This window comes from Thermobia domestica, chromosome 8 (genome assembly GCF_964235325.1).
Source record: "Thermobia domestica chromosome 8, izTheDome1.hap1.1, whole genome shotgun sequence".
Taxonomy (NCBI): Eukaryota; Metazoa; Arthropoda; class Insecta; order Zygentoma; family Lepismatidae; genus Thermobia; species Thermobia domestica.
The window spans coordinates 269,496,825-269,512,341 of NC_137461.1; the positions used below are offsets into that span (position 1 = coordinate 269,496,825).

The following is a 15,517-nucleotide window of genomic DNA, read 5'->3' on the forward strand; positions in this document are numbered from 1 at the left end:
AGTAGTGAACAGAACGATGTAAAACCTTAATATTCTTCACATTATGTTTAATTCTTTGTAAATGTTTGAGCATCTCAGGAATCGCTTCTTTAATATCTCGACACTCTTTCAATCTAGTGTTGATATTTTGTTTAGTCATAAGAATATAAATATTTTGGCATGAGTACGAAATCTCATAAATGTAACTTTACAAAGTTTTTTATTAGCGAACTACTTTTGTACTGGCACAGAAGCCTTTCCAGCTTCCAGAAATGAAACGAAATTTAGTTTGACGTCCCATGGTTATGCTCTTTAAGGCTACAGGAAACGAAAGATTATTGAAAGTGAATGATAGTGAAATTGATTTTTTTGTGCTCTCCCACCGGTAATCGAACCCAGGACTACGTAACAAAGACGCAGTTACTAACCCCTATACCAGCAAGGATACGAAGAAGAAGAAGAAGAAGAAGTAGTAGTAGTAGTAGTAGTAGTAGTAGTAGTAGTAGTAGCAGTAGTAGTAGTAGTAATAGTAGTAGTAGTAGTAGTAGTAGTAGTACCACCACCACCACCACCAACAACAACAACAACAACAACAACAATCAATTATTGTTTATTGCTTTAGAAAGGCATACGATTCGGATAGGAGAGAAACATTGTACAACGTTCTTACGGAATTTGGAATACCGAAAAAGCTAATTAGATTAATTAAGATATGTTTAAATGAATGCCAAAGTAAAGTCCGGATAGAAAAATTTATTGTCCATGAGCTTTCACGTCAAGAATGGCCTCAAACAAGAAGATGTGCGTGTCGCCATTATTATTCAACTTTGTCCTGGAGTACGCTATTAAAAAAAAAGCAACCAGAGCTTTGAGCTGAATGGTATTCACCAGGTTATGACGTATGCTGAGGGAATGGTAAATAGAAAGAAATGCAAAGGTCTTATTAAACGTTTGCACGAAACATGAGTTTAGAAGTAAATGTACAGAAAACTAAATACATAGAAGTTTGTCGGATAATACTTTGATGAAGTGGATACTTTCAAATATTTAAGATTGATGTTAACACACCAAAACTATATTCACGAAAAATTAAATATTTGCAAGGAATTCGTGTTATTATTCATTCAAAATATTTTGTCGCCACAAATTCTGTTGAAGAATTTGAGGATTAAAATATATAAAAAGATAACAATGCCTGTTGTTCTATATGGTTGCGAAACATAGTCGCTTATTCGAGGGATGAAAGTAAACTAAAAATATTTGAGAACAAGATCCTGAGACGAATATTCGGACCCAAGAGGAACGGAAAGAGGGAATGGTGGAAACTTCAAAACGAAGAACTACATAATTTATACGGTTTACTAAACATGGTTAGGGTCATCAAATCTAGGACGCTCAGATAGGCAGGTCATGTAGCCAGAATGGAAGAAAATAGGAACTTTCATAGTTTTAACTGGAAGTCCAATCGCAAAACGTCCATTACGAAGACCTAGGCGCAGATGGAAGGACAATATTAAGATGGATATTGCAGGAATATGAATATAAAATAAAAAAACTAGATCCAGTTGTCTAAGGATAAAAGTCAATAGAGAGCTTTCGTGAACGCAGTATTGAACTACCGGGTTCCATCGGCCACGGAGTGAGTTAGTTATCTTTTTTATCTTGTAATAAGTATACCATAGTTCTCTCAGACACTATTTAGGTTTTCTCTTCTTTAATCAATCTTACCTGTTTCGCCTGTTCCAATTGTTCCTGTAAGTTTCTGTATTTCTCCTTTTCCTCCTGCAGTTTCTTCTCCTTGTGCTTAATCTCTTCTTCCAGCTTTGCAATTAGTTTTATCTTCTCATTCTTCTCCATTACTTCAGATTCTTTTGTCTTCTTCAACTCCTGAACTTGGTTCTTCAGTTCTTTCACAGCAAAGTCTGTAGCAGATTTATCTTTACTTGCATTCTGAAAAGAAAGAATGTCTTTCGTAGACAAAATAATACACTAAATAAGACATTCAGTATCATATCAATATTTCAATTCATCTACGGCTGAATATCTACTGGCTCAAGGCTCTTCTCTAAGTCCAATCCTTTGTTTCTGAATTTTAACGAATAACTTGAAGAGAACAAAAGAATACCAAAAATGTAGAACGTGAGTCACGTAGTATCTATAGAAATCTATTAACCCTTTATTTGGCACTGTTGCTCGTAAGCAACATCGCATTCTATTGCGTTATCCGCACGAATTATAACTTCAGTAATCATTTAAGTGGCATTATTGCTTTCATACAATATTCATATACATGATTTGCGGGTCGCTTGTTTAAACATTTCTAATCTTCGTCAACAGGGAACAGTCAAATTTCGTATTTTAGAAGTTTTATCTCCTATGTTCCGCGATTTTTTTTTTTTTTAATTTGTAGTTTCTTGCTCTGTAGGAAAATATTTCAACGAAACTGCTGCTAATTACTGAGAGTATTCTTATGATATTTGACCATAATAAGGCAATGCTGCTAAGTAGCTACACATAAGACCTATTTTATGGCAATGTTGCTTTGAAATAAACACCCTGTATTTTGTAACCAAAGTACAAAAATACTTTAACAATTATAAAATTATGATCAGGAAGACATGGTTCAACCATAAAAGCAAATTAAATATTTTAATGGTAATGCTATCAATACTATCCAATTAAAGAGTTAAATAAATCAATAGCAGTTATAGGCTTGGGTGTGCTATTTATTACGTCACAGTTGATAGGCATCCAAATTTATACACTATAGGAAAATCTTGAAAACAATTATGAATTCATACAATAGTACTTTACAGATACTATCTAGCTTATTTTCTACAGTCTTATATTCTTCTTATCTTGAATTTTTAGAACACTCGATATATACAGGGTGTTTTAAAACAACAACAACAACATTTGCGAGGTTATTCTTGACACCAAGATAAGACGAAAAGTATAGACCAAACTAGGTGCACAAGTGCTTCCTTTCGGAGTTATAGGCTGCCGAAAATATGATAAAAAAATTTAAAAAAAAAAAACTTTAAAGGCCCATAGCTCTAATACTATGGAACCTATCGTAGTCGGGTTAAGAATTTATTTTGGAAATAGTATGTGCCCTATCTAAATATCCATGTTTTAGAATCCTGCGGTACTTTCGTAACAATTTTTATAGAGATACTTGGTAAGTACTTCAAATTATACCCTAAACAAACTGCCTCTATAAAAATTGTTGCGTGAGTAATGCAGGATTCTGAAACACATATTTTTGGATAGCGTATATAGTAGTTCCTAAGTGAAGTCTTGATCCAACTACGGTAGGTCTCATTGTTTTGTTTCTATGGATCTTTAAAGTTTATTTTTTCCTGTTTTCGATAGCCTATAACTCCGAAAGGAAGCATTTGTGCACCCAGGTTGGTCTATACTTTTTGTCTTATCTTGGTGTCAGGAATCACCTCCCAAACGTTGTCAGAGTTGTTTCGAAACACCCTCCCTGTATATTGTAATATCCTATGTGATGCCATAAACAAGCAGTTCCACGCTTCAATGTTTATAAACACCACCACATGGTTCGGCAAGAGGATCTCCCACCAGAGGGACCTATAATCGCATGCAGACGACGGCTTCTGGCCCCTCCCACGGAGCAGAAGACGACATCGGAGCAGCAGCGCCACCGCCACCCAAAGGACCCTATAAATTGGATGGACGAAGGCAACTCGATACCAGTTTTCTGGTGACCCTCCTTTAGTCTGCTACGGGACTCTTGGAGTAACCTAACCCCAGGCCTCTAGTCTGCTACGGGACTACGCCTATCCTATCTCCTGGCTTAGCCGCTTACCCTGCTACGGGGCTCTGTTGGCCATTTAACCCGCCTCTGCTTGCTACGGAGCATTGGTTCCTTAAATCCACTCCTCTTAGCCTGCTACGGGGCTCTGTTGGCCATTTAACCCGCCTCTGCTTGCTACGGAGCATTGGTTCCTTAATTCCACTCCTCTTAGCCTGCTACGGGGCTCTGTTGGCCACTTAACCCGCCTCTGCTTGCTACGGAGCATTGGTTTCTTAATTCCACTCCTCTTAGCCTGCTACGGGGCTCTGTTGGAGATCCTGTCTGCGACCTTACGGTCAAAGACCACCTATAACTCTCCTTGATTCTAGAGAGATCAATTTGTATAGTATTTTGTACAAATACTTTATAGTGGATTTTATAATAAAACTGGTAGTGGGAGTTCGATTCCGGACGCTCTTTTTATTAACTGCTCTACCCAAATCATATATGAGACAAAGTTTTACAATATATATGCTGAAAATAAATATACATTGGTAGAAAAGTATTATCATCACCACTGGAAACTTGAGATTTCAATGTTGAAGTTTAAATAGAAGAAAGGCGACAAAGAGGAGGGAGAGAAGCGTAAAGTATACAAGATTTACGAACGAGGATGTAAAATAAACCAGGTTGAGAACTACTGCTTTGAAACTTTCAAACTTGCATCACTCACAGTACTTATCCACTAACATTTCCCATGAAGATGTAATTGTGATACTGCTACTCTAGTAGTCATTATCCAGGTACGGCTTGTATTAATATATCCGCTACCTCAGCCTGCCAAATGTTGTAAAACTTTCAACAAAAATATTACCTTTTCTATATCATTGCATAGTAACAATTTGTTTCTAATTGTTACAAAGCATAAATCAGTGACATATGCATGCAGCTTCTAGGCAAACTAATTCAAGATATCAAACATTTCAGGGTTCATACTGTTAATTACTTTGGGGAGTCATGAAATATCTATATATTAAAATGCAAGGTTTATATGTTTGTGGTTAAGATGAGATCTCGAAAACCACAAAAGCTAGAAACGTGCTGTTTTCACTGGTCAATTCCAAATTTTGTGTAGATTGTGCAGTTCTAATTGAATATTTAAAAAACATGGCCGTTATTTCTTTATTACATTTTTTAGGAATACGCTGGATTTTTTTTTAAAAGTAAAAGCATCATATCCTACGAGTTATATATTTCAACACCAGACATTTGTATACGGGGTCAGTATTATCTCTCCGGCGATAACTGCATCCGCACAGAGCTCTACTTATACATAGTACACAGAGGGAAAAAATAAGGTTGTCCATCCTACGCATGACAAAAATAAATGAATAAAAATAAACAAGAATTTTAGGAATGATCAAGAAATGGATCAAAAGATTGCGATCTTGGTCAATAATTAGTTTGTGGATCAGGGCCACAAAATTTTTGAATGGCCCATAAAACTTTTTTTTTTTTTTTTAAACGAAATAAGCACATCATACTGAGTTAAGTAATAGTTTAGGTTTGGCTACACTATATGTAGTTCTCCAGATGAAGTGTTCGACGCTTTTGAAAGCTCTTAACCAGATCATTATCTCCTATAAACTAACAGAAACGAACAGAGTTACGGAAGTAACTAACCTCAAGCTCTTTCATGAGTTTTTGATTTTCTTCTTTACATTCTTGAAGTTGAACTTTAAGCCCAGACGATTCTTTGACGGACGCCTCCAAATATTTCTGAGCAGACTTCGCTTCAGCCTTCTGTGATTCGAGCTCATCTTGCAGCTTATCGAATTCTTGCTGCAGAGTCTGAAATAAAAATATCAACATAATATTTCAAGTAAAGCAAGGTGTGTTACAAAAATTTTGTATTTTTGTAACAACATATATATAGGTTGTTACAAAAATTTGTCATGTGCATAGTTATAGACTGCCGAAAACGTGAAAAAATGAACTTTAAAGATCCATAGGTCCATAGTACATAGTAGTCGGGTCAAGACATCACTGAGGAACTAGTATGTGAACTATCCAAATATCTATCTTTCAGTACCTCTGATACTTGCACAACCATTTTAAGAGAGCCTGTTTGGGAATACTTGATCTCTCTCCACCTACCTCTCTAAAAATTGGTGTGCAAGTACTGGTGCATTCTTAAACATGGATATTTGGATAGTTCACATACCAGTTCCTCAGTGATGTCTTGACCCGACTACGATAGGTCCCATAGTAGTAGAGCTGTGAACTTGAAGTTCACTTGTTTCACGTTTTCGGCACCCTAGAACTACAAAACTATGCACTTCCGACCATATGTCAATTTGAACTTTTTTTTTTTTTTAATGTGATGAACCTGTTTCCAAAATATTGTGCCACATTTTGTAACACCCTATATATATCTATATCTATCTATATATATAGAAAGACCTAGAATCCGGAGAGCAAATATTTTCCATACTGTTTCGTTGCTTTCTGGTAACTTTTTCAGTGTCATCCAATGTGCGTTGCTAATCTGGAAAATGTAGGAGGAGGGTTCCTTCCTATCTTTGAATTCAATTTTCTTAGAAAACTAACTCGGGATGTACTTGAATCTTAACCCACAAAGTGGGGGATGATGTATATATTTCCTGAAAGCTTGGGTCAAGGTAAGATCAAAACCGGTTACCAAAATTGGGGAGGTCTCAAGCATTCCGCTTGAGGGCAGCACGTTACTCATTTTTATTAAAATCTTTAAGCGTGTCCATAAAGTCCGTTGCAACCCCGAAAAATCTGAAACGGTGAGACAGATATGGAAAGAGAAAAACATGTATTTCATAATTTCAAAAGTACAACGTATTAAAGTAAAATAAATTGTCCCAGGGTTCCAGACGGCGTCCAACTCAACATTTTTAAATGGAAAGGGGGGTCAACTTGCATATCGTATGAAAGTTGGTGTTAAATAAAAGAAAATAAATCAAGTCTCGCCTCCCTATGATAAACCTGTGCAAAATAGCGGTGGGTCAAAATATCAACACAATCTTCATTGCAAAGTCTATGGCCACTCGTATGAATCTGAAACGGTGGGATAGGTGTAGAAACAAAAACACGGATATGTCATAATTTCAAAAGTATAATAATTCAAAAGTAAAAAAAAAAATGTTCCAGGATCCCTCGCAGAATCCCAGACGGGGTCCATTGAAATGGAAAGGGGTTCAAGTTGAGTATCGTATGAAAGCATATGTTAAGTGAAAGAAGAGAAAACAAATCTGGACTCTTGATGAAAAAGTCTAAGGCCCTTCTTATTAATCTGAAACGGAGAGACAGGTTTAAAAACAAACAAACAAACAAAACTAGAATGTATCAAAGGAAATGACACGCTGCCATTTTGCAATGCTTATCGACAGTCGAGACTTGTCCAATGATACAGTACATGATACACAGTATTAGGTCTCGCAGTTATCTCCATCACCATCTGCAACCTTTACCAACGTTCTTGAAGCTGCACAATTTCCCGGCGATAAAACTCAGGAGTCTTGGACGCAAAGAATTTCGTGGGTGCGTGCCGCAGGTCTGATTGTCGAAGGATTTTCCACGGAGGTGGTTGTCCAGGGAACAGAACAGGTGCTAATCTGATTATGCTGGGTCCGACAACACAGTATGTCCCAGCCAAGTCGCTGAATGGTATCCCTTGTCGTCATTACCACGTGTAGTATCGCACTATCATCGAGATATAACACGTCTTTGAGATTCACCAACGTTGGCTTTTTCTGTTGCAGAGCATGATCTTGCGTGGGTGAAGAGATGATCTTGAGATATGAGATCTAGAGTCATGTAGTAACAACCAACGTCTGGTATGCTTGTAAATGTCCCAGTGGTCCCACTTTTCGCCACTCGCGAGAGAACTCGACGAAATATAGGTGCGTTGCGGTGCCGAAACAGCAACGACAAGCAGGCCGTCATTCATTATTCCTTGTTGGCTGCTGACAATATGTGGGGCACCCACTTGTTTAACTTGTACACATTCCTTATGTGGTGCAAGTCAAGTCTGACTGTTTACTCGGAAACTGGAAGCCTTTGGCAAGTTTACCACATGTCTGACTGCTTTCCTTTTCTATGGATCTCAAGCCTTTAGGATTTTGTTATTTAACCCCTATGGTCGCCTACTGTGAGGTTCATCAAGAAGTCTCAGATCTCCCGATTTGAAATTCTGCGCGTATTCTACAGATACAGGGGTTGGATTAAAAAAAATCAGAAAAGTTTGCAAAAGTGTGAAAATCATACCTAGTATGGTGTGGGGCCTCCTTTTGCGTCCAAAACAGTTTGGATCCGACGTGGAATGGACGTATACAGCTCCTGAATCGTGGTGTGTGGAATTTTGTACCACTGTTCCTCCAAAACATGCTCTAGTTTCTTAAGGGACACTGGTGGAGGGTAATGAGACCAACTAACTCAGACCACAATGGCTCAATGATGTTCAGATCTGGAGATTGTGGAACCCACGGGAGGTGTGATAGCTCCTGATCATGCTCCTCAAACCATGTTTTCACCGTTTTTGCAGCATGACATGGTGCAAAATCATCTTGGTAGATGCCATCACCACCAGGGAACAATATTTGGGCCATGGGTAGATCCTGGTCCCCCAAAATGGCCTCACACGCCTTAGCATTCATCATTCCATGCAGGGCTACGACGGGATCTGCAGAAAAGCACGATATCACTGCAAATACTGTAGCAGAACCAACCCCATGCTTTACAGTTGGGAGCAGACAGTCTGTATCATAGGCCTGCAACGGTGTTCTCCATACGTAAACACGACCGGTTGTTGGAAACAAGGTGAAGGTCGATTCATCGGACCACATTACGTGTTTCCACTTCTCATGAGTCCACGCCTTGTGGTCCTTGCACCACTGGATACGCCTCTTCGCAGTTACTGCTGTGACCAGGGGTTTAAAGATAGTGGCCCTGCCATGAATTTTCAGTTTATGAAGTTCCCGTCGCACTGTTTCCGATGAAACCGGGTTCTGTAGGCCGGAATTGAGTTCAGACGTAATTTTCATTGCAGCAGTGGTCTTTTTAGCTGCTACAATACGTTTAAATGTCCTCCGGTCCCTATCTGACAGGATTGTCTTTCGACCACTGTTGTGCTCTGCAGACGTCGTTTGCCCATGAATTGTGTATGCCCTCGTGACATTGGACACAGTGGCTTTCGACACCCCCACAATGTTCGCCACTGTTGCCACTGAAGCTCCAACCAGACGGGCACCAACGATCATGTCTCTTTGGAAATCTGTCAGGTCGCCCATTTTACCGCACCACTTTCCCACCACGACACTCACAGGTGAACTGGTTACAGCTGACGGAAGAGGAAGATCTACATGACACATTGAAAACAAAAACGATCGGCAACCGCAACACGTGTTGTACAGTGGAGGGCCAAACTTACGTGTCCTGTATGAAGCGTTTTTAGATTTTTTGTCTACCCGCTGTATCTTAGGTTTTAATTTCCCTATCTTCAATATAAATCTTCGCTGACATACACAAAGTCTCAAGCACAATTTGTTAATGAACAAATACAATAATTATCATTAAAAGTAAGTAAACAATATATACCTATTATACTATAAGCAATACGAAAATTTATTTTAAATTACGGTCTACACGGTAAGTGTACACTAAGGCTTTTGGTTGGGTGGTTGCTTTGAAATTTAAAGTCCCGTTCAGCACCATGGACATATGAAAGTGAACCTACAGCTTAACGTGAAATCCGACTCACATGAGCTCCCACCCGAAAGCGAGCCCGGGCCTCCCGCACTAAAGGCGCATGTGGTAATCGGATAAACAAAGCTTTGGTTCCATTGAAAATACAACATTTAAGAAGCTAAAATAAAACTAACCCAAAAAACAAAAGGTAACATTCTTCAAATGCATGTGAATGTGCATGTAATTTTGCTAATGCATGTGAAGAATTAAATTCATGCTTTAATCTACAACCACACTGAGTTAATAAATTGGTTACTGAACATTTATCTTCTGGTAGACAACCAACTTTAAAATACGGTAAAATACAACCAGTCAAAAGTTACCTGAGCGTTTTTGGCACGTGTTGACAGGACATCTCTTTCCTTAACAAGTTGAGAGATCCTATTGTTCAAGTCATTTTTCTCAGCGACTAGTTTCTTTTTCTCTGATTCCAAATGAGTCACTTGGCCACTTAAGTCAACTGTTTTCTTCTTTAATTTCACTGCAACCATGCGGAGCTAAAATTAAAACAGGTATGTGTATAGAATTAAACGAAGAATTTTAATTGTGCATAACCTTATATTTAGCTCTCGATTGGTATCAAGTTAACAGCACGAAAAAAAAATACACGCTATCTTCCGACACTAGATGTAAGAGATCTAGTTGGTAAAGCATTAATAAGTATATATCTACATACTGAAGAGAGTTACGGGAGAAATAAAAGGCTTTCCAATGCTAATGAAAAAAAATAATAGGAAATCGCGACGAAAAAATATGAGGTTTCGTGAAGCTGTGAAAAAGGAACATTTCAATTATCCAACAGGTAGGAAGAAAGTCATATGGAAATGACACCAATCGTTACATGAACATTCTACGCTAAATATAACTAAATGGGTGATTATCTCGTTGCAAAATTTTATACAAGTTTCTTAGTGTTTTCGAACGTAGCTTACCAGTACCAAATAACGACCATAAGGGAAGTGTAGAACTATCTTTTCTATGTTAATTCCTTATATATATATATATATATATATATATATATATATATATATATTTCAAATAATATACATAAGTTCGTAAAAATCAATACGAAATTCATTAAAAAAAATCACAAAACACATGATACAGAGTTGGTTTGTTAAGGGTCTAAGTTGGTTTGTTAAGTTGATACATCTAAATAAATTATTTATAAGTCTTTAAAATCACTACTCCAAAGAACTTTCTAATGAATATGACGAAACTAGATTATTTTTTGTTTCATTTTATAGGTGTATAAATACTTTTTACGCTAACTGTATATTGTTATTATTATCTTTAATTATTATTATCTTATTATTAGGTGTAATTATCTTTAGACAATAAGCAGGAAAGGATCAAACAGAATAGTCTCCATTCAACCACCACCCTACTGTGGAGACAAAAGGCCCCCCAACCACCCACACCTTATTTCCTTATGTTATTTTCACAAATAGAAGTAGCAATGCCACAAAAATATAGGAGGTTTCGTTAAAATATAGGAAATATAGGCGTTTATAGGAAGAGACGCAAATATATAGGAAAAATAGGAAATATAGGAGCATTGGAAAGCCTGAAATAAGTGAGAAAAGGAAGACAGCTATCGTCTGTTACAATAATAAACTAAATCTAAGAAACTAACATAAGACGGGTTAATTATTCTATTTTCTGAACAGATTCGCCCACTTTTTACCATGTTCTAAAGTGCAGAGACAGCTTTGAAAATACCACACTTTGGGTTCAACAACCAAAATGCTATTTTGTTACGTTACGTATAACTCTTACAATAATTCAGTTTAGTATTTGAAGAATTTATGTTACTAAAGTTCCTATAAAGAAAGTAAAGTAAAGGTCATCTCCCTCTCTTGACAGATCATGAAGGTCCAAGGTATGTGTATAAAGGTCCATGGGTAAAGTTACGTTCTTAACTTCAGTACTCCTGGAGGTCGTGTAATCAGCTTTATGGTCTAGCCTGCTTTACGTTCCCGGGCTGCACCAGGTACCCAATTTTAAAGAGAATAGGAGAACCACATTGGAACGCGAGTAGAAAAAGAGAATTTTCCGTCTCCACCGATGACCGTACCAGGGTCTCCAGTTAACAGGTAGACTAGACGCCTCACCAACTACGCTATCGCAGCTCCCAACTACGAGGCGTATCCGAAAAGTAAGTACCGTTTTGGAATATATATATTATTATTTTTTTTTTTAAATTGTCACAAGGAAGAGCATATCTTCCACTTTTTTTCCACATAGTTTCCACCATTGTTGAGGCACTTCTCGTAGCGGTAGATCAACTTATCTAGTCCTTCCTCATAGAACGATGTCGCCAGTGAGTTTGACACTATATGCCGCCAGTGATGAGAAACATTGCTGCATAGCGAGTTTCACTTCGTCGGGAATTCGCCTGAAAGCGTTGTCATAGTGAAACGTCTGTTTTCACGGATTTTTTCATCGGTTTTCCTGACCAAGTCATCGTTGACAACAGAATGCCGACCACTCCGGGACACATCGTGGACATTAGTTCGACCCTCATTAAACATTTTTACCCACTTTCTCACCATTCCATCAGTCATTGCGTTTTCACCATAAACATCTTTAATTTGACGATGAATTTCTGCCCGTTTCACATTCATTCTTTGCATTTAAAAATCGAATTACCGAACGAATCTCACTAGTCGGCGGGATCATCAATTGTCTTAGGCATTTTAAACTTGCACTGTAAACAGACAACACTACGCAGAGCAACCAAAATGGCATCAGTTGAGAGCAGATGAATAAGGACGACTAGCGCGCATACGCGGAACACCGATTGCAGCGCAGCAGCGACGGGAATGCGAAACGGTACTTTCTTTCCAGATACGCCTCGAATATATATATCTATATCTATATCTATCTATCTATCTATCTATCTATATCTATATATATATATATATATATATATATATATATATATAAATGTCTTAACAGTTACTAGTTAGATAGAAAAAAAAACTAAGGAAGTGGAACATACTTAATAAAAATTAAATGAAATCTTTAATATTAAGTCCCATGTTTAAGCCATTTAGACAAAAGAAAACGGAGATTAACGAAAGTGAATAATTATTATGAAAACATGATGGAATGAGAATGTGGGAGGAAACTGGAAAGCCCCGAGAAAATCCACGGACACTATGGCGTCCACTGGAGAAAATCCACGGCCTGTAATCGAACCAGGCACCCCTCGCACCTGGGGTTGAAGGCTATACCACTGAGCCACCGCTACCCAACAATACTTGTGAGACAATCGTTAAAAATAAATAATAAATAAATAAGTGCGTATTATATAAAGGTCAAATATACTTAAGGATTGCTTTAGCAGTTATTCTCCTTCTACGAACTGATTAATTGCTCATACAATACTTTAATACAGGGATGGCCAAAATTTACCGGAACCGCAAATTTCACTTTCCGGATTTCGGAAAAATTCCGGAATTCGGAAAAAATCCAGAATTCAGAATAGTTGAAGACTCTGACACTAGGCGTCGCTACGGGTATAGCTGACGCAAACAGTCGTACACATAAAAGGAAAATATTTGTTGGTTTTAGAGTGATTATATTAAAAATAGAATCATATGCACGCCAAAGGGTTACGTGTAACACCGCACATTAAAGAAGGGTTTAAAAAATATTCACCATATAAATCATCATTTTCTCTCCCAGAAAACGTAATATTCTGCTCTATTTTGTACTAACTATAAACTAAGACAACTGAAGGCACAATATAGAGAAGAATATTAGTTTTTAGAACAGAAAATAATGATTTATGTGGTGAATAGAGAAGAATGTTAGTTTTTGGAACAGAAAATAATGATTTATGTGGTGAATAGAGAAGAATATTAGTTTTTGGAACAGAAAATAATGATTTATGTGGTGAATAGAGAAGAATATTAGTTTTTGGAACAGAAAATAATGATTTATGTGGTTAATAGAGAAGAATATTAGTTTTTGGAACAGAAAATAATGATTTATGTGGTTAATAGAGAAGAATATTAGTTTTTGGAACAGAAAATAATGATTTATGTGGTGAATAGAGAAGAATGTTAGTTCTTAGAACAGAAAATAATGATTTATGTGATGAATAGAGAAGAATATTAGTTTTTGGAACAGAAAATAATGATTTATGTGGTGAATAGAGAAGAATGTTAGTTTTTGGAACACAAAATAATGATTTATGTGGTGAATAGAGAAGAATATTAGTTTTTGGAACAGAAAATAATGATTTATGTGGTGAATAGAGAAGAATATTAGTTTTTGGAACAGAAAATAATGATTTATGTGGTGAAGAGAGAAGAATATTAGTTTTTGGAACAGAAAATAATGATTTATGTGGTGAATATTTGTTAACCGTCCCTTGGTGTGCGGTGTTACGCGTAACCCCTTGGTATACGTAGGGTTAATCTCCACATGCAGCTTGGACGCAATGGCTCAGTGGTAGAGCGTTCACCTCCGGTGTTTGAAGTCCTTGGTTCGATGCCAGCTCGCGCCGTGTGGACTTTGTAGTGGACAAACATCGTGCTCGTAGGTTTTCCCGAGGTTCTCCCGTTTCCTCCCACTTTCTTCATTTTACTCATTTCCCATTATCACCGTCCCTTTTAGCCTAACCGGCATAAGCGTGGGATGTAAAACTTAAAGATTTCATTTTCCACATGCAGCCGTTGGGCCTTCCACGGGGAGTGAACTTTATTTTTTATATAAATAATAATAATAACAATAATACTGGTCGCATATGAATTACTACAAAATACAACACTTCTGTGCAATAACCATGGTATGTAAGAATTTTCCTTAAATTATCATTTCAACTTCTACCCACTTTACAGGGAAGTCTCAAATTTTAAGTTTTTACCTTCGTGTACCGGTCTTCGAATGATTCCTCTATGTCCTTCAGTCGTGTAGACTCTTCTGCTTTACTAATTGTGCTACTGCTCATTACTTCACTGTGAGCTTCACCTAAGAAATTAAAAGAAACAGACATAAATCAACATATTGTCAAGGACTAAGCTAAACTTTTGTCCGTGATTGTACCTTTAATTCATTACTCTTCAAAACAGCTTGCAAAGGATAGTGAAAGGAAACCATGAATATTTCAAAACTCATTTATAATTAACTTAAGAATTCTTTATCTGTAAAAAAAAACTGCTTTGTAATTCTGTCTTTGAATTTGTTTCCACGTACCAAAGTCAACTATCTTACACAACGTCATACCAGTGTTTCCTCCAGACATGTTTTTTGGGGGTCACTGCCCCCCGGAGCTCTGAGAGTGCCCCACGGAGGAGACCAAAATAATGCGTCTATTATATAATAATAAATAGAATAGTAACAGCAGTGCCCTCCGGAATACCGAGTGTGTCCCCCCCCCCCCCGAAACATTTTTTCTGAAAGAACGACTGTAATGTAAGTTCATGTGTTGACAAACATGATTATACACATATATATTCCTGTAGGTACACGTATCAACTATTTGACCACGAGTACATTAAGTGTACGACCTCAGTATTATGTCGCATAAGCATTAAAAATTAGACTTCCATGGCGTCTTGCAAAGATAAGGAGACACATGTCTGACCTCAGTATTATTCGAGATTATAGTAACAGGAGGACTCTGTATCCGACCATTAAAGTTATACTTCCGAATACTGAAGTGTGTCGTCTACAGAACTTGTATTATATGACCATCTGTAATTCTACAATATAAAAATAAGGTATGTACTTACTTCATATTTGTCAGTGCCTAGTCATGATACGGTACTTGGGCTATTTCCACAGACACGAATAAACATATCTTACATTATTAAAATAGTTTTCCGAAATGTAGCTAATTCTTTCTATTTCACTTTAAACAGAATGTTCATGAATGTTGGTGTAAGAATTATCGATGTCTAGAGTTCTTGCTATGACTACAATAGTCACGCATACGCCTCTAAATCATGTTAATCATAGATAACTCATAACATAACCGCAATATAA

At 37.2% G+C, this 15,517-nt stretch overlaps 1 protein-coding gene across 1 annotated transcript in view; it reads right to left on the reverse strand.

Moving 5' to 3' along the window:
- Positions 1–15,517, reverse strand: part of LOC145693619 (uncharacterized) — a 127,869-nt gene that overhangs the window by 71,771 nt on the left and 40,581 nt on the right. The window contains exons 7-10 of the mRNA XM_081769774.1: positions 14,397–14,500; positions 9,841–10,014; positions 5,426–5,593; positions 1,708–1,929 (exon numbers count right to left, since the gene is read on the reverse strand). Of these exons, the coding sequence (XP_081625900.1) occupies positions 1,708–1,929; positions 5,426–5,593; positions 9,841–10,014; positions 14,397–14,500 (668 nt within the window). The remainder of the gene's footprint in view (positions 1–1,707; positions 1,930–5,425; positions 5,594–9,840; positions 10,015–14,396; positions 14,501–15,517) is intronic.